The 19,354-nt window shown below is 33.5% G+C and overlaps 2 protein-coding genes across 2 annotated transcripts; both read left to right on the top strand.

Annotated features, from left to right (window-relative positions):
• Positions 1-339: 339 nt before the first annotated feature.
• On the top strand, positions 340-18,245 carry LOC133321040 (uncharacterized). Its single transcript, XM_061530141.1, has 8 exons — positions 340-442; positions 11,055-11,184; positions 12,863-13,182; positions 13,252-13,447; positions 13,519-13,908; positions 15,686-15,718; positions 15,784-16,008; positions 16,072-18,245. The coding sequence occupies exons 1-8, from the start codon at positions 419-421 to the stop codon at positions 18,243-18,245; spliced, it is 3,492 nt and encodes a 1,163-aa protein (XP_061386125.1). The 5' UTR covers positions 340-418.
• LOC133321042 (collagen alpha-1(I) chain-like) lies at positions 13,482-13,918 on the top strand. Its single transcript, XM_061530144.1, has 2 exons — positions 13,482-13,716; positions 13,759-13,918. Exons 1-2 carry the CDS (start codon positions 13,497-13,499, stop codon positions 13,911-13,913), a joined length of 375 nt encoding a protein of 124 aa, XP_061386128.1. The 5' UTR covers positions 13,482-13,496; the 3' UTR covers positions 13,914-13,918.
• Positions 18,246-19,354: the final 1,109 nt, after the last annotated feature.

Below are 19,354 nucleotides of genomic sequence, written 5' to 3'. Positions count from 1 at the left end.
CGGTACGGTCTCAAGCTAAGCTTAACTTCTAAATTGTAAATTATTATTTTTTGGTTATTTAAAAGAACAAAACAATATTTTAAAAAATAAAAACGAAGACAATGCAAGAACAAATTAACAAATGAAATGTTAAGAATAAAAAAAAAAACAAGAACATATTATAACATACCACAAGGACACCCAAAGGAATAAATACATTTTTGAAATGCAAATAAAGAACGTTGCCAAAGAACTTAAAAAAGAAACATTATTATTTATATAATAGAAAAAGTGCTTAAAAAAAGTGTTGACAAAATTTTTTAATTTAGATTTTTTGTTTTTCTTTGGTTTTATTTTCAAGATTTATTTATTGGATCACGTAAACATATATATTTTAATTTAAATACCTGTGATTTACCACGTGTATAATTGCTGAAGTATGGCGCGTGCAGTTCTTTGCATGGTGAGTGTTAAAAAATATATAACAATTAATATGTATAAAAAATATAATATAATATAAATTTAAAAACGAAAAACAAATGAACGCAAAACATAAACGGATTACAAGAATAGCAGGTGTGAGTGATGTTCCCTTAAAAAATACAAATTATTCTGCATTGAGAGGATTCTCCATTCATTGTGTTGAATTGAATTGAAAAAATCGTTGAATTGTAAATAACAACGATAATTGGCAAATGTAATGTATATAAATTACAATTTTTTCGGTTTACCAAAAATCCGTCAACGGATAATAATAATTTTTTAACGAATGGCAAAACAACAAAATAAGGACAATGTTTTTGTGAAACTACAATTTCCTCCAATGCATAAATCTATAAATTTTCCTAATATAGAAAGAATTTCTGAAATAAAACTGCCAATAGAAAAATAGGGGTTCTTTCTAACAGACACTTTAAAAAAAGTTCCTTCAAATTTATCCTTAAATTTTTCTCAAACATAAGTACAAAACTAAAATTTATTTAAAAAATAAGAAATGTTTCACAACCATAAAAAATAAAAAATTGAAAATACAGACATATTTCTTCCTTTCTATATGCTTATTGAAACCACATTTTCTCTCCCATAACTATGGTGGAAGATTTTCCTTTTCCTGACACTGAAGTGGAATGTGAGAGGAATCTGAATCTGACAGAAAATTCTCTCCCAAACTAATCAAATTTATTTCAAGAAAAATTCTAAAACTTTCTAAGAAAAAGTTTTTAAAATGTTATGGCATTCGTAATAGTTACAACCTAAAGTTCAAAATGTCCAAATCCAATTGTCTTAGACCCCTTTCGAAGTAGAGTTTCAATGCAATTTAATTAAAAATATGTGCGTCCTATTTATTCATTTATTGCCTTAACAAATTGGCATCTTGGGCCATTACACCTATTCAGTTTTCAGAGGAATATATATATATATGTATATATATATATATTTCAATTATTTTAGAAAATATTTTTTATTCATTATTCTATAAAATTTTAATTCAGAAATATTCACATAACCCTCTTAAGCTTCAAAAGTTTCAAGGTCGTTTAGGATTCTATTATTGTTCAATATGGATGCATTTGTAATATCTTGTAATATCTTTTGCTTTTTTCCGGCAAATATTTTGATATATTCCATTTCAAAATGTTCCTTTTTATTTACTTTGGTTTTTATATAGGAAACACATTTCAAATCTAGTCATGTGTTTTCAATCGAAAAATTTTATATTTCAATTTTAATATTAATTCAATTAGATTTTGGTGCAAATATTCAACACACACTCAAAGCTATAATCGGCTATGAGTATTCTGAGTTTAATTAACAATTCGAACATTTTTTGGATGAGCAAAAAAAAAAAAAACAACAACTACGAAACAACGAAAACAACAACCATAAATAATTCAAAATTGGCATATTTTGAGAGCAAGTATTTGCTTGGTTAATTAGCAAATTCAAATACAAAAATTTCAAAACTGGCGTACGTACATACACATTTGTATATAGCTGAAATCAGTTGCTGCCGAAGATGATAACTTTAAATACGACAGAATAAACCAACAGACACAGAAACCAAGCCCCGACTGAGAGAAGAGCAGAAGACTCTGAGCCCACACCAAAGCAATAAGTTTGTGAATTGGTTAATTACGTCGGATAGTTGTAATCCAACTCAGGTAACTCGCGTAGACATTGTTTGGGTGTACGTTTGCAGGAACACTTCTGCTATTCATATTCCTTTTTGTTTTTTTTTGCAAACAACCGCACCTCAGGTCATACGGTTCTGTTGGAGGAACAAAATTCAAAATTGCTGCAAAACAAGTATTTGTTTTTTTCTATTTTACATATTTCTCAAGGTCATTCACCGGTTATGGCAAGTACATACTACGTTGATTCTCAATATTCGGGAGATGGCAAAGTCTGGTACTCAAACAACAAAAAAATCTAGACACGCTTGGCTACTTATGAAAAGTAAATATTTGTGATACGTATTCAAATTGAAATGCTCAAATAAAAGTATCTTTAAGTTCGGTTATTGATTATTTCAATAATAGGGGTTTGTTTTATGGTTTATGCCGCCCTAACAATTATACAATCCGCCAATCTTTTGATAATTATTGCAATTTCAAAATATATATCACGTTTTTTTGAAAAGAAATAAAAATTTGCCGGGAGGTGTTTTAGAGCCATTGTATTAGGGTATACAGTAACATAAAAGGGAAAGGCGTTAACGATGACCTGCAAAAGTTTTTGTTTAAAAAGTAGCCGCAAAATACCCTCAAAACGAAAAAATGTTAATCTGCTGTGTTCCCAATATCCAAAAATAAAGGGGATTTTTTTTCTTGGTGAATAGAGAAAGAGTTTCACTTTTTCCTCTGCCAAATATTTTTGTTTTCAAAACAAAAGCGAAATTTTGTTTCTTCGCAAATCTTTCTATCTTTCGCCAGAAATGATTATTATAATAATGATGATGATGATGATGACGATAATGACAAGAAGAAATCTACGCTACAACCAGATGATGTCATTTTACGTTATTTTATTTTATGGCTGATTGGTTGACTCCTCGGGTCTTTGGCTATACGGTATTTATGACAAATGTTTGAGTTGTTCGAACCGCAGAACGGCAAAAAAAGCTGTAGCGGTGCTTTGGTCTAAACCAAAACAAGATTTAAATAATTTTATTTAAATATAATAATAGCAACAAAAATAAGGTGGTGTGCTGTTTTAAACACACTCATACGGAATATCTGACTCAAATGTTCTGTTCTGTGTGGATCCATCCAAATAAGGACGTTTTGAAAAGATAATTACCACGTGCTAACAGTTATATTGGCCATAAATAATTTAATTAAAGTTATATAACAAATTTAAATTATATTACCGTTAGAAATTCAGGTGCAATAAAATTTGAAGAAAGATAATGGTGAAAGCTATGCTGAAAGTAACCGGTAATTGGATTTTCTTTTGTTATCATTTGGTAATAAAAATATATACAAATCTAGAGAAAGTTAATTTCTACATTCTAGATATTAGAACAATTAAACATGATTATTTATACGTTTCAAGTAATCAGTAATCATTTTTCTAGAATCTTGGTAGAACTTACACCAGATTTAAACTAATATTAATTAGTATTAAAATTCTAATTAATTTGTATTTGGCACGATTAGCCGGTAGTCGGTTTCCAAAGATCGACAATTTTACCATTGAACTCTGAGAAAAAATCAATACTAATGGGTTACAAGTAACCGGTAATCAATATATATTCATATTAGATTTTCTATTATAATCCTTTGTGTTTCCAAAGATGATTTTAATATTAAATGATTCTTCAGGCCTATGATATATATTGGTAGTTTCGTAGGGTGTTCTGGGACCAACGAATATTCTAAAATTGGGAATATTGTGTTTCAGTTCGTAAACAGTTGGCACACGGTTCATTCCACAAAGCTATAAAATGTATAACCTAGCCTGAAATCCCGTTTATTCGCTTAGAGTTCGATGGCACTATATCGAGACATACTTGGTCTATTCCCGTACTGCAGGCATTGATGCCTTCTACATTTTCAATGGTCGCCGGCGATATTCCAACTCGTAAAACATTTGAAACCCTGCGTGTGTGTGATTTATTGCCTACAAACATTTTTTTTACATTCTAATATTCAACTGCCATTTCCTCAATTTTAACAATTCTAAAACCCCATTATATGCCAATTCCCAGAAATAAATTATCTGTAATTGAGACATGGGGTTTTCCAAAGACTTTCTTCTTTGTCTGCCTTTTCAACAACTATCCCAGTATGATTTGGGTTAATTTTGTTCTTTTGTTTTCATTATCATTTGTTTTTGTTTTTTTTTGTAAGAAGTTCGCTAGCTGTTTGGCATGCCAATTGACATTCATCATCTTCCCCCGTCATTTCGTTGATTGTAGCCAAAACATAACACTTGCCGATTTGTTCTAAAATTGAATTTAATTGGCCCTTAAGTAGAACATTTCGAGCACATCAAAAGACTGACAATTAAGTCAAGCCATGTCAATAGTCCTCAAAACAAGGCCACCTGTAATAAAAGCCAACAAAAAACAGGTTAAATTAGATAGCCATGTTTTGATAAGTGGGAGAAGACCGCAGCCAGCAGAGGAAGTCATAAGAGTTATTGGCTTTTTGCTAGAATGGGAACAGCAAACTGTTGGCATGTTGCGGGATAATTTCACAAAATTCCCAAAATAAATTTTTAATCAAGCCATAAATGTTGTGGCGGATGTTACAAATTCTGAAAAATTTGCCAATTTTCACTTCTTGTATTTTCGAAGGTGTTGTTGTGTTTTTTTCATTTTTGCAAAAATATTTATTTTCGCAAGGGTGACATCAGAGCTAAAATTTTCAAAACTACTGTCACCTCTAACGTGGTTTTGTGTTGTCTCTATGACCAAGATGCTAATGATGTTGGTGATCTTGTTTTGTTTTTGTCTATGGCTATCGCTATCTATGGTCATAGCAAAATGCGGATGTGAATAAAACAACGTTTATTTGTTTGTCTCGTCTTCAACATAAACCGGAATGTTAATAACCCCAACTTGGCGAGGCCTAATATAATTAATGCTAATCAATTCTTTTTTTTTCAATTTTCAATAATTGTTTTAATTTTAATATTGAAATAACAAAAATATTTCTTTGCCAAATTATCTGAATATCTGAATATTTTGAGGATCCTGCAGTTTGTGCCCACACAAAGAGATTTCCGTATTTTTATGGAAAAAATGAAGAAGCACAGCTTTTGTTTTTTATCGGAGGGTTTTCCAAAAAAAAAGTTTAATGTGTTTGGCCTTCAGAGTGGTTTTTTGGTTAGGGCTGGTTAAGTTTTTTGGCAAAACAGCTCTGGAACACGTTTATATAGAGGAAGCCTTATTTTATTTTAATTCGGCAGGGTAGAGGGTATACATTAAAACACAAAAAATGGATGTTCATTCAAACCAGTTATTTTTTTTCTTCTTCTGTAAAAGTAACAGCATTCTCTTTATGCAATATGTAATTGTTGGGGTGCAAGTGTGTGTGTGCGTATATGCATGCCTTTCGTGGCATTACAGAAAAAAAAGATGCACTCAGAATTTGTTTGTGGGGGCCTCCATGACATTCACGTTAAAACATTCCAACTGCATTTCATGACGCAGTTGGCCGGCCAGTGGTTGACCTTGTGGCCATAAAACCAATATTTTATTTTTTAAATGCAACACATCTTTTCAGTGTGTAAGGTTGTGGCAGCGTCGCTTCAATCCTGGCTGGCTATTCTTTGTGTAGTCACAAGAGAGGTGGGGGAGATCTCTTCTTTATTTGATAATATTTGACTAGTTTTATTTGGTCAATTATTCAGTCAACTAGTTATGATAATTTTATTGATTTCAAATTCTTTGAACAAATGTGCAAATAATAATAAATAATCTTAGAAGAAGTGCCTTGATTATGTTTAGGATTTGTTTTTTGTTCATTTCTGATGATATCATAAACATGTCATCTTAATAACCAGCCGATTCTCAAAATTATTTAAATGTCATCTTTCAATAATTACTTAAAAATTCAAGCAAAAATCCCATACCATTCACTGTTATCTAGTTTCGTTCAAGTTTTTGTGTCTTCAATAATCCACTTGTCATCTACAAAGGCAAGAAGAAGACGCTGATTCAAAAAAAGCAACGCATAATGAATTCATATTCGATTATTTGAAGCATGTGCCACTTTGGCGTTGGATTATAAGAGATAAAATTTACAAATTGTTGTTGCCATTTTTTTTTTTTTTGCTTTGCATTGAGGATGATTTTGCAATAAAACTTACAAACCATTTGGCTAACCCTAAAACCAACAAAAATCTATAAAATTGTAATAACAATAAAAAAACTAGTGGAGACAAAAAGCTTATCAAATTAGCTATGCATAATTTTTGTTAGCAAAAATAAAAATATTTCCATGAAATTTATTTTTTTTATTACTTTGTTTCCAACAATAGTCTCCTGATTTTGTTTTGTTGTTGTTGTTGTTTTTTTATAAAACAAAATAATATAAATTCAATTAAGTGTATTTTAGCAACAGCTACTAGTTTCAAAACTAAGCCATTGTCATCATCAGCTGATATCGATTATCACATAATTAAAGTTGGTTTTGCTTTATGAAATTAAAAATGATTAATAGTCTTAGTATTTCCTTAATATATATTGATACGTAAATCGATCTCAGCGAAGGACCATGGCCAAGTAAAAATGTTTCAAAAAATTATATAATAAATTATGTTTTGTCTAGTTTCCACTAGAAGGCAGTGAATTTATTTAAATATCAAAATAAATATTAATAATGGATATATAAACGATATATGTGAGAGAACAATTTGCAAAGATTTTTAAGCTCTTTACACTTTCTGATTACCCACATTTACATATAATATTAAATGTATATACACTGCATATTATATGTAAATGACATAAGAACATATCATATAAACAAATTTAAATACTCATGTACCTTCCCATGACTATGGAAACAATCAGCATAATCTTAACTTCATTTAAGAATATATCTGTGTAGGCACCATAATAGAAATACTTATTATTTAAAAAATTACACTTGATCTATACAAGGACATTCACACGCACTAACACGGCATAATGAAAACTTTTTTTTGTAGATATTGAAAAAAACACAACTCCCCCTTATTTAGAAGTCACAGAGAATTTAGCTTAAAGCTATGGCATTCAAAGTCAAAAACACACCCAACATTTTATTTTCGTTTTCAAAATTAATTTACATGTCTTTCATTTCAAAAAGTAATCAATCACAGGCGAGAATTGATGCAGACACACACTAGGGTTATGACTTTTTGACTTTTTTCTCAAAACGATATAAAATAGAAGAGATGAATTTAATTACTAAAAAGCCACTTTGAAATTATTTTTTTGTAAAACAAAAATCATTTTTATTTTTATATATTTTTAAATCATACAAACCCAAAACAGAAAATTTATAAATTTTAAACAATTTTACGAAAAATGAGAAAATAAACTTTTGACGTTTTTATTTACAATTCAGTGTAGGTACCATATTTTGAATCGATTGCATTTCTTTGTATGTGATGCTGAAACCTTTTCGATATGTCATTTAGTGTGCCTTTAATAACAAATTCTTACAATTTCACTTTAATAAAATATTTTTTCAATAATTTTGGACCTGAGGTTTTCTATAGAATCGCCTAAGCATTATGATTTTATCTAATCGTATGTAAAAACCTATCAAAATATGTTGTATTGATACGAGATTGCAAAAAAGTCATTAGCCTAATATACATATGTTCGTGGGTATTTCTTCCCATTCTCTGCACGTATGAAATATTTCTTTTACCGATTTGTTTTGAAAACTGAGTTAATGCCTTCTTTGAAAAGAAAAAAAATTATTAGGAGAAAAACAACTTGTCACTACTTCTTCGGGCCATCGATCAGATTTAGATTTTACATTCGATGTGGCCAAATGTCATGCGTTTATTATGAACTGGTCCGGTACGCACGTATGTGAATAAGACTTGTAACACTTTTTGTTTTAATTTTTAAAGCAAGATTTCCAAACATTTGTCTATGTCAAAAACGTCAAGTGATTTGGTGATTAGTTTTGTTTTTGTCTTGGTTTCTTAAGATACTTGCCAAACAATGTTTGGTTTGTAGAAAACATAGAATGAGTGACTTAAGGAGAAGCTGATTGACCTATGGCTTGGCCAGAGGAGCAACAAAAACGTGATGTTTTTTTAATAAATAAAATAAATAAAAGTACATGAGTTTGGTGATAATGGTGGGGTGTAATGATGGATTCTTATTCAACGGGTATGAGAATTTGCAAAGGCTGTCTATCAAACCGTACTGCCTTTCAGAAACAAGTTCCACATACTTACCAGAAAAATAAAAAATATCTAAACATGATGCCCATGGTAATTTTGACATTATCTTTAGAATGTGGGCAGTACGAAACGAAAAAAACGTATTCTGACATTTGCAGAGGTCATTTGTGATGTTTTAATCTAACGGTTTTGTGTTTTGGTTAATTTCGGGTAATTAAAAACATATTTAACTTAAATAGCTTCCGCATTTATTTGGGAGCTGAGCGAAATCCATGATTCAAATATCACATTGCTTTTTATTAGTTCGCGGGGGGAAAGCCATCTATGTAACCTTAACCCATACATTCCATGGTATATGATATTATTGTGCGTCTGAGCAGAATCTCTAAACAAATTCACATACTCACACACATACACATGTCAATAACACATAACTGCTTTTAATTGCAACAAAATAACTAGTCAAAGCGTTGAGACTCGCCCTTTGCCAACAAAACAATACGAAACGTTGATGGTGTCTCATTTTAGCCACGAGACCCAGACACAAGAGACAAATCATCATCAAGAAGCTAAAAAAAACTACAAACAAAATCACACAATAACACACAATGTGACTAGCTTAGACCTACACTGTACGACTGTCAGTTTGTCAGTCAGTTGGTTAAGGCTGGCATTTAAAAAATAAAAACTTTAAACATTATTATGTGCGAAGACACTTGATGATGGTCCATGTTCCGAAGACCTGTACGCTTACAGCTTCTACAATAACTTTAGTATTGTTTGACACTTGATTAATGAAATAAAGCTGTCAAAAAAGCAATATTGAATAATTCGTTAAAAATTGCCCCCATAAAACAAAATTCTTTGTTTTTATTTTTTGTTAATAGTTTCAGTTTATTCGATTTATGTAGCTTAATCAAACGAGTTCGGGTTTCAAGGTATTTACATAACTGTAAATGCGATGGGAAAATATTTTTAAAAACTATTTCCTTTATGTTATTTACATTTAATATATACAATTTTATATAATGATTCCAGCTGAGAGATTTTTAAGATTTAAAAATTGATTAATTGTTTTCATACAATGGATTTTGATATTTACGTATGAATCAGCTGTTTTGCCTAAAAGTAGGCAACAGTATGTGAATCTGTAAACCTGATTAATATCAGCTGTTTTTCAATTAATTTTCACATCAAATTAATATGATGTAAACAAACTAAATATATTCGCTACATTTTATTTATTAACTTTTGTGTATTTTTGTTTCTTTCAAAAAGCTGAATACCGAACCTTATTTTGACACATTTTTATAATTGTTTTTAATGATTTTTTCTCTCATGGCATTGTGGTTAATGATTAAAGCACGGCTTGGCATTATGGCTTTTAAAAGTCTTTGAAGTACCAGTTTCAATTTTTCTGCTCAATTTAAAATTATTTTTCGAAAAGTTGTTATATGATGCCTCTCATTTTGTGCTTTTTTTGCAAATGTCGTTTACGCAAATGCGTTTTTGTATTTTTTGATGTTTTTTTCGAATAGTGCCAAGACAAGTCATGGCTGCAAAAAAATCAAATTAAAGAAACAAATTTGCATAATGTTCATTAAAATCTATACAAAGCAAATGCCACGATGTTTAATAGTACGATGAAGAGAAAAGACTTCAAAATGAAATTCGAGTGCATTTTGACATTTAGTAGATGAAACACAAATACACACACAGGTCTTTTATATATATATATATATATATGAACCGGATCTACAAACAATTTTTAATTGCTACGAAAAAGGTGACTAAAAATTAAATAAATAAAAGAATAACAAAACAAGGAGAAATATATTTTTTAACAAAAAAAAAATTGAAGAGAACAGTAATTTGTCATTTAAAAAATGGCATTGTTTTGCCAAAAAAGAAGAAAAAATAACTAAATATTTCCTATGTAGCTAAATGTTATTTATCTGCTAGCTGCCATCAAATATTGCCAACTTAGGTAAAAAGAACATGGCTGTTATGGTTTATTTGTTGTTTCGAAATTTATATATGTATATTTTTTATTAAATATCTAAGTAACATATCCACAATTCTGCACACTCTCTTTTTTTGATTTTATTTTAATTTATTATCATGCAAATTAGCAAATCACAAGCAATCCAGCCAACTAGTTCTAGAAATTGTTGGCGAAATAAACAGAGAAAAAAAGCTTTTAGAATTTCTTTCTTTGTGACAAAATCGATGGGAGAGAGAGAGCATGAAAAAAAAACAAATGTCTATAAAAAAATTCAAATTATATTTTGTTTGAATTTATTTTTATTAGATGACCTATACCCCCATATCTGGAATGTAGTTGTTTGTGTATTTTCTAATCAGAAAATTGGGAAGTAAATAAAAAAATATTATTATATCCTCAGATTCTCTGTCAATTAGATCACCGATTATCCAAAATAGGAGATTGATAAACTTTAAGAATATCATTTTATGAAAATTACCATAAAAGATTATTCGAATAATGTTCTGATATGCTATATCTGAAATGAACATAAAACCTAAGGTCATGACCACATGCCAAAGAAATTTCTGTTTTGTTTATTGGTTAAATGTAGCACATTGTAATAACTATTTTTAAAACTATTTTTTTTTTCCAATATTTAGTTTATATTTTTTTATTTTTCCTATATTTCAAATTAACAACTTTATTTTTATTCCTTTCATTTTTTTTTCAGGCCATCGCTTGCATTTTAGTGCAATGCGCAATATCTGTCAAATTAGATTCAGAAAATCGTCGTCTTATTCTTGATATTAAAGATCAAAAGACGACCAATAAGCAATATTATTCTTCCAACTTCGATACCAGTAAGTAGAATTTGTTCTTTTCTTGAATAATATTACACCCCCAAATACATATCAAAATAACCCAAATCCCTAATCCTATCCTTCTCATACAAAAAAAAAAAAAAATCATGTACAAAAATTTATTAATGTTCTTTTAGAAAAACAAAAGTAATTAGAAAAGAAAACTATTTTGTTGTGTCGTAGTTGTCATCTCTAACTTAGTTTGATGTTTTGTTTTCTATTTTTGTAGTAAATCATTTCATTAACCTTCCCTTTACCACCTAACCTATCATAAATCCCACTGAAATATTAATAACATCCAAATAGAAATATATATTTCTAATTGGATTCGTACACCAATTAGATTTTATTAACATTTTTTAATTTACAAAAAATCCAAAAAATATTAGATATTTATATTTTTTTAAACCAAATGTAGTTTCCTTTTGTTGCGTAAAACCAAATTGTGGAAAAGTTGTTAAAAAGTTGTTTGGTAGTAGTCAGTAGCTAGTTTTGAATTTCTTTAAACCCTTGTAGTTTTGTAGTATCCTTGGTAATTTGTTGTTGTTTTATTAAACAAAAAATCCTATCCCCTTTTGAAAACTATAATTTAAATTAAAATAATTCATAAAAAATATTTTTATTTCCTTATCAATATTTACATAACTCTGTAGCTTTACTACTAAAAAATCTAGCGGCAAAACAACAAATATTTACATAGCTGAATCGAACAAAAAATAAAAGTAAATAAATAAAAACGAAACCAAAAAATATGCCAAGCAACCGAAAAAATATTAAAATGAAAACAGCCACAAATACGCAAGCGCCAGCCAATTAAAATGCAGTAGTAATCAAAACTCAGTTATCGTAACGTAATCGTCCATCTCTAAACAGATCGCCACAGATCGTCTCGACTTGTAAATATTTTCCCCCTATCTACTCCCCACCACCACCACAAACAACCACCACCACCACAAACAAACCCCACCACTCTAAACCCTAAAACAGTATACAAGAAAAAACTATGCAAACAATCAAACAAACAAAATTTGCTAGTTACACCTCTTTATTCCTATTCCTCCTCCCACTCCTCCTCCTCCTCCTCCACCCACTTATCCTATACCTAATCTATTATCCTATAATCTTTTTTATTGTATGTATTTTTTGTATAATATGTAACCTGTATGTCAATGGAAGTTGTTAGTAGTACTCGTACATAAACAAAGCTTCGCATATTCATCCCTTATTCCTCTCCCAAAAGAAACCCCCAAAACCTACCTTACTCCTCCACCCAAAAACACCTTCTTACTACTCCCAACTTAACCCATCTATCAGTAAAATCCCAAAACAAAAAATACTTCTACATTAACAACAATACCGATCTATCCCCACCTCGACCCCTCTTCCAAAGACAAAAAAAAAAACAATGATGAAGAAGCAACCCCCTAATTGTAAAATCAAAACAATAGTATTTCCCCACTTCCCACAAATACCCAAAATATCCTGTGCTTTTCCTTATGCGAGCAGTGTCAGTGTTGTTGTACTTTCTTCCACTCTCTTCAGGCGTTAGGTCAGGGCAATTTAGGTTTATTGTACAATGAATATATTTGCTTTAGAATTTGTTTATGTGATTGTTCTCTTGACCTTACCTCCCTATCAAAACAACAAAAAAACCCTTTACAAACTTACCTAACTAAAGGCGCCTACCGCTACGGATATGACATCGGCAAGACTGGTAATTTCCATCACGAGACCCGAGGTCCTGATGGTGTCACATACGGCTGTTACGGTCACATTGATCCCTACAAAGTATTGCGTGCCACACACTATGTAGCCGATGCCCATGGCTATCGTACGGTCACACCTATGGAACCTGTCGTCACCTACCCACCCACCAATGACCCCAACGTCAAGAGTACTGGCGTGCTGCTACAATGGGATGAATTATATTTCCCCATTGGTTGTGGTAAATTTGAAGGCGGCGTCCGCCCAAATATTCCATTGATCTTTGTTGATAATGTAGGTGGTCCTTCAATCTCGCCCAAGCGAACCACAGAATTGAAAATTTTAACCCGTCATGTATTCTAGAAACCCGTTTCTCCCGGATTCTCAAGTTCTTCGAATTTGGTATTCAAGGGTGCCGATCAGAAGAGTCCTTCAATCCATAGATACGGCGTTGGCAATGGTGCCTTCCAGTTGGATGATGGTGCCTCCCGTTTGCAATCGCCTTCGAATCAAGTTGTTTCGGCATTGAAACCCGGAAGTTATAACAGCGGAAGCTACAGTGAGAGATTTTGAAATACCCGAAATATAACATTGAATGGAGCTAGAACATGGTTTGTTTGTGTGTTACAGATGGAGGTGGTTCACCAGCTGCCGTGCCCTATAATCATGTGGTTGGTGCCCAGGGAGGAAATGGTGGATTTGGTGGTAATGGCGGTAACGGTGGCTTCGGAGGTAATGGTGGTTTGGGTCCCAATGGTCCAAATGGACCCAACGGTCCTAAGGGACCCAAAGGTCCCAATGGTCCATTTGGCCCCAATGGCCCACCAGGTCCTCCTGGCTCAACTAGCATTGGCCCCAATGGACCACCAGGTCCTCCCGGCCCAACTGGCTTCGGAAAAGGATCGGGTTCGGGAACCCCAGGAAAACTTGGTCACAACGTGGGATTCGGCGGCGGATATTCTGGCAGTTTAGAAGGACAGGCATCGACCGGTTTTCCTGGGGCCATCGGATACACCCAAGGTTAGCATACACACAACATGTCTATAAAACAATCTCGCAAAATGGAGCTTGGACTACACTTAAAGAAATGTACATATTAAGCCGAAAGCAAACAAACGAACAATTTCTAAAAACGGACCCTTAGGCCTATATCGTATTAAATATAATTATTTTTAAGAATAATATGAAAACCAAAATTTGCTTTAAAGCTTGCCACCTGGAACCTGGATTACATAAAAACTAACTAACAATCCCAAAGATGTGCATTTAAGAAGCACCATATTCACAGACCTAAACCCTCAATCCCAAAACAATTTCCCAAAAACAAACATAAAACTCATTATTTTCCCGATACCCAACCTGTCCTTTTAAACCAACCAACAAACCAACCTATATTCCTTTTTATCCACCACAAATTTCCACATACACACACACCCACACTAACCTAACTAGCACCTAATCCGAAAATCAAAAAACAAATTCGAATCTAACCGCTGCCGGAACCACTATCACTGCCTATCCAACTAATTATCTACCAATATTGTTAATGCAAAGGCCCACAATGTACTCGACTTGTATGTATGTATTTATGTAATTGTGAATATATCTATCTATTGACGATGTGTGTATCCAAGCTCCAGTTACGAAACGTATTTGATCATAAGTTATTTTATATAATTGTATTTTTAAGATTTTGTTCTTTATTTTCAGCTTTTGAGAACAGAATTAAAAAGAACGAACATTTGTAAATGACGACGCACAGAAAATATTTTTATAGGGATCGTAATAGCACCTTAGGGGCCACATAACTCTGCCAGAGAATATATGTTAGGGATTTTCAAGGCACTGCATTTTTTTTTTGTTATTCTTCCTTTGCTCAAGCACACTCTTGCATAAGAATATTTACTCTCTATATCACTCTCTTTATCTTTTTTATTACATTTATATTTTCACATTTCTTATTTCTTTATCAAGCTATATATCAATTCGAAATATAATGCCGATGGTATAATGTTATTTGGGACTCTGTTCACTTTCCCCTTTTTATTTGAGGTCAATTTCCGTTTCCTTTCAATACATGGGAATCATGTGTTATATATTTTGTTGTTTTTTTTTTCTAATATTTTATTACAAAGCACTTGAGTCCCCCTGATATGCACACCCAACGAAAAAGAACACAGTATACTCATAAGCTTCTTCACCTACACTCAACACTCAATACCACGAACAAATGCACCACCACACTTGACAATTTTTGCACACAAGTACACAGAAAAAACACTCACCTTTCACTTGAATTTATCTATCTCCGTCACAAAAAACACCACCATTACTCTTTGGGAAAGAAACGCCCGGATTTGGTTATTTAACAAAACACCTTCCACACCTCTCTCATTCACTCCATCCCCTCACCAATAAGAAAACCATTCTAAAAGGTTTTCTGTTCCTACTAACAAATGGAAATTGTTTTTAATTTTGATTAATTTTTTTTTGGTTAAGCTTATGGTGTTGGGCTTATGCTTATTGCTTACTGTAAGTAATGGGTAACCAGTATTCAGTACATTTGTAGTTTAATGACAATAATGACGTTTAATTGTACTCCCGTTATTTTTCTTGTATAAACAAATAACCAATTATTTTAGTTGTTAGTTTAGTTCTAGAGTAACTTATTGTTGTAATTATTAGATTTGTAGTAGTATCGAGTAACCGATTACCCATAATTTTTATGAATGAAATTTTACTAATTCGTTTTTTTTTTCTATTGCCTATTATTTTTTTGTTTGTTGCCCTTCTTTAGATAATGGTAAATATGAAGATGGAAGATATAAAGGTAAGTTATCGAATTACCAAGTTAGATAGGATGGAAACTAATTCGATAAAGTTAATTTATTTTAGGCATTCAAGAGGGTAAATATTATCATGACAATTCTGGTAAATATGTTCACATTGAAGGACCTACTGGACCACCAGCACCACCATATGTGCACGTAACTGGCCCCGAAGGAGGTTATGGCGGTAACGGAGGTTTTGGCGGTGAAGGCGGACGTGGTGGTAATGGCGGCAAAGGCCCCGGCGGTCCTAAAGGACCCGGCGGCCCAAAGGGTCCCGGTGGACCTAAGGGTAAGTAAAGACTTGCATTTCCATTAAAGTTGCTAAAGCTAAACATTTTTTGAACTTCTGTAGGTCCTCCCGGACCAAATGGACCTCCAGGACCACCTGGACCACCTGGATCAACCAAACCAGGACCAAAAGGCCCCTATGGACCTCCAGGCCCACCCGGACCACCTGGCCCAACCGCACCAGGACCATATGGACCACCCGGACCACCTGGTCCAACCGCACCAGGACCATATGGACCACCCGGACCACCCGGACCAACTAATCCCGGCAGACCAGGACCCCCAGGGCCATACAATCCGGGCCCACCAGGACCTCCAGGGCCATCTCGTCCCGGCCTACCAGGCTCCGATCGTCCCGGCCCACCCGGACCACCAGGCAGGGAACCACCATATCCAGGCGGTGACAGAGGCTACCTACCACCCAAAAAAGATGATCCCCGGGAATCGACATACCAGAACAATGGCTACTTGCCACCAAAGGGTAAAGATCCACCAAATAATAAAAAATACGAATCATATTCTTTAAGCATTAATCCACCACCAACCACGGTGACTGTCAATAAGCAGACCGCTTTTGTGTCCAATTATACAGTCAGCAACAATGAAAGTACACAAAAGAAGGTCACAACCACATCCACATATACCACCAATACCAATACAAATACAAATAGCAATAAGTCAAATCAATATAATAGCAATATTAATGTCAATAGCAACAACAACAGCAACAATAGGAATCAAAACCAAAATAATTACGATGAGAAAAAATTCAATCAAGTACTAACCTATATTCCCCCTTCTTCTTCCACTCCCACTCCCACATCCTCCCAACAACAACAAAAAATCACGACCACTACCACCACCAACAAATTTATTGGCAACCCAAAGCTTCCGGACGTCGCAACTGAAAAGGACAATTACTATAAGACCCATACAACTACAACGACGTCGACGACAACAACAACAACAAATCAATCTCAAAATGGTAATAATAACAAGAAAGCAACAGGTTTGAATATTGAAAAGACCTCCTTTGGAACGAACGTTAACAAAGACCGTGACAGTAAAGTGACCGTGACAACGACAACTAACAATAACAACAACAAAGTTACCAGCGGCTATTTGCCACCACAAACTATTGGTTACGAAAAGGTTGTAAGCACCACCTCGGGAGGTGGTGGCGGCGGCAGTGGTGTCAACAAAATCACCACTACCACAACCACCACCAATACCAATACCTTTGGTGGCCAACCTTTCCAAAAAGTCACCGAAAAAGTCACTGGTAACTATGTGAGCAACAATGCCTATATCAATCGTACTCCTGAACAAAAAATCCCCACTCAAACCCAGACCTTCACTCCCACGGTGACTGTTAGCAAAACACCCACACAGACGCAGACACAAAAACAGACAATTACCAAGAACACTACGACAAAGACCCAGACTCAGACTCACCACGGTACTACTTATCAGCCACAACAGAATGTAACCTTCCATCCCACTCTTTCCCAGACAACAACCACAAATAATTGTCAATGCCAAGCTGATAAGGCTCATTCATCTACGACATCCTTCAACGCCAATAGCAATAGCAATCCCAGCAGTTCCTCTTTCAACTCCTTCAACAGCAATCAATTCCAACAGCAATTTACGACCGGTAACGGCTTCGCTGGTCAGGCTCACTTTGGCGGCATTATGAACTCGATGGCTTTTCTGCAACAAATCCCCGTTATACCTCAAGTGCCCGGTTACCCGGCCTTCTATGCTCCCGATAAAATCCCCAAGGGTGCCATAGTAGCATTTATGCCCGTAGTTATATTGCCCGAGGCAGCCTATGCCAATTGCCAAGAGAACTTGAATAAACAACAACAACAGCAACCATTTGATCCTTTGCCCTTGGGTGTCCAACCTGCCCCCTTCCCATTCGGTTCTAGTTTGAATTCCATATTCCCCGGTGGTGGTGCCAGAAAAGATCAGTGTATGTGTCCCTGTTCGTGTACACAGAATATACCCGATCACAGTCACAAAAAACGTGATACAGCCACTGCCGAGGATGAACCAAAACCTCTAGAAGAGGAAGACGAAGCACAGGCAATTGGTGCTGAAGCGAGCAATGTTGAGAAAGAGGTAGAAGTACCAGCATTAGTTGTTGAAAAGGATCTTCAGGAAAACGAACAGGTACAGTCGGCAACTGAGACAAAAGCTAACGATACGACAAACAGTGAAACGACCAATTGAACCGATCATTCTAGCTGAAGACGACGACAACAAACGACGTTTGAGTAAGGATTTCCCATATCCCCATCCCATCCCAGTCCTGTTCCCGTCTTCCTGTCCAGTGTATCCCCTCAACACCATCAATCACCCAAGAGTCCCGATACCGTTCCCGTCATGATCCTGTACCCAACATCCTGATCCTACCACTCCTACCTCCCAAATTCCCAGAGTTCCTGTTCTACTAACTCAAATGTAATCCGTAACAAGTATCGCACATTTGTTTTATGTTTTTTTTTTATTATTATTATTTTACATTCGCTCGCTTTGTATAAAATGTTCTCGTAAATAATCTTTTTTGTTTGTCATTTATTATTTTTTATTATTATATTTGTGTATAATTATTATTATTATTAATATTATAATTTGTTACTAAATCTAATAAGTATTCGAAGAAAACAAAAACAAAAAAATGCAACATGTATAACGAGAGACCAGCAACCATTTCCCCGGTCAGTATCAACGAAGGAGATTAAGTCTATCCCACAACTGCATCTTTCTCTCTGTCTAATATCGTATTTAGAAATGTCCAATGTTGTTCATTATTGTCTACGTAATTGTATTTTTAAATAATTTTTATTTTTTATTTTTGTGTTATTATCATTACCATTTTTTTTTAATTTCTAGTTAATAGTTTTTATTTAAAACAAAACAAAAAACTACTTCATTATTAATGAAATCGCAACGTATTTTTTGTTAATTTAAAGAAACGAAACTCTCATTTCTTATAAAACGAAAAACTTAAAAATACAAAAAATAAAATTGTTCAAAAAATTAAAAAAAAACAATTGTTTATTTATTTGACATGAGTAGGGGAGACTGGGGCATCTTCGTCATCGGGACACCATCGGCAATGACGTTTTCGGTATGAAGCTTTCATTGTACATCACTAGATTTGATCCATAGGTAGTAGTTAATTAAATGTAAAAATAATTTAAAATAATAAAATAATTTAATTAATAATGTTTCTTAGAAGATTGATAGAAAAAGTATAGAAAGTACCTTCGGGGTAGTTTCGGCATTTTGAAGTGGGGACATTCGGCCATATACAGATATGGCTATATTATTTCCTT

This window comes from Musca vetustissima, unplaced genomic scaffold, assembly GCF_032173495.1.
Source record: "Musca vetustissima isolate MV318-11 ecotype Yass unplaced genomic scaffold, APGP_CSIRO_Mvet_v1 utg21114, whole genome shotgun sequence".
Classification (NCBI taxonomy): domain Eukaryota; kingdom Metazoa; phylum Arthropoda; class Insecta; order Diptera; family Muscidae; genus Musca; species Musca vetustissima.
The sequence above is the reverse complement of the archived record's forward strand: the minus strand, read 5'-3'. Positions and strand labels throughout refer to the sequence as shown.

Bases quoted from the DNA above. Each gene is read 5' to 3' on its own strand.
- LOC133321042 (XM_061530144.1), top strand. From the start codon at position 13,497: ATGGTTTGTTTGTGTGTTACAGATGGAGGTGGTTCACCAGCTGCCGTG. The intron at 13,717-13,758 runs GTCCTCCTGGCT...ATGGACCACCAG, and splicing joins TGGCCCCAATGGCCCACCAG to GTCCTCCCGGCCCAACTGGC.
- LOC133321040 (XM_061530141.1), top strand. From the start codon at position 419: ATGGCGCGTGCAGTTCTTTGCATG. The intron at 13,909-15,685 runs GTTAGCATACAC...GCCCTTCTTTAG, and splicing joins GGCCATCGGATACACCCAAG to ATAATGGTAAATATGAAGAT. The intron at 16,009-16,071 runs GTAAGTAAAGAC...GAACTTCTGTAG, and splicing joins GGGTCCCGGTGGACCTAAGG to GTCCTCCCGGACCAAATGGA.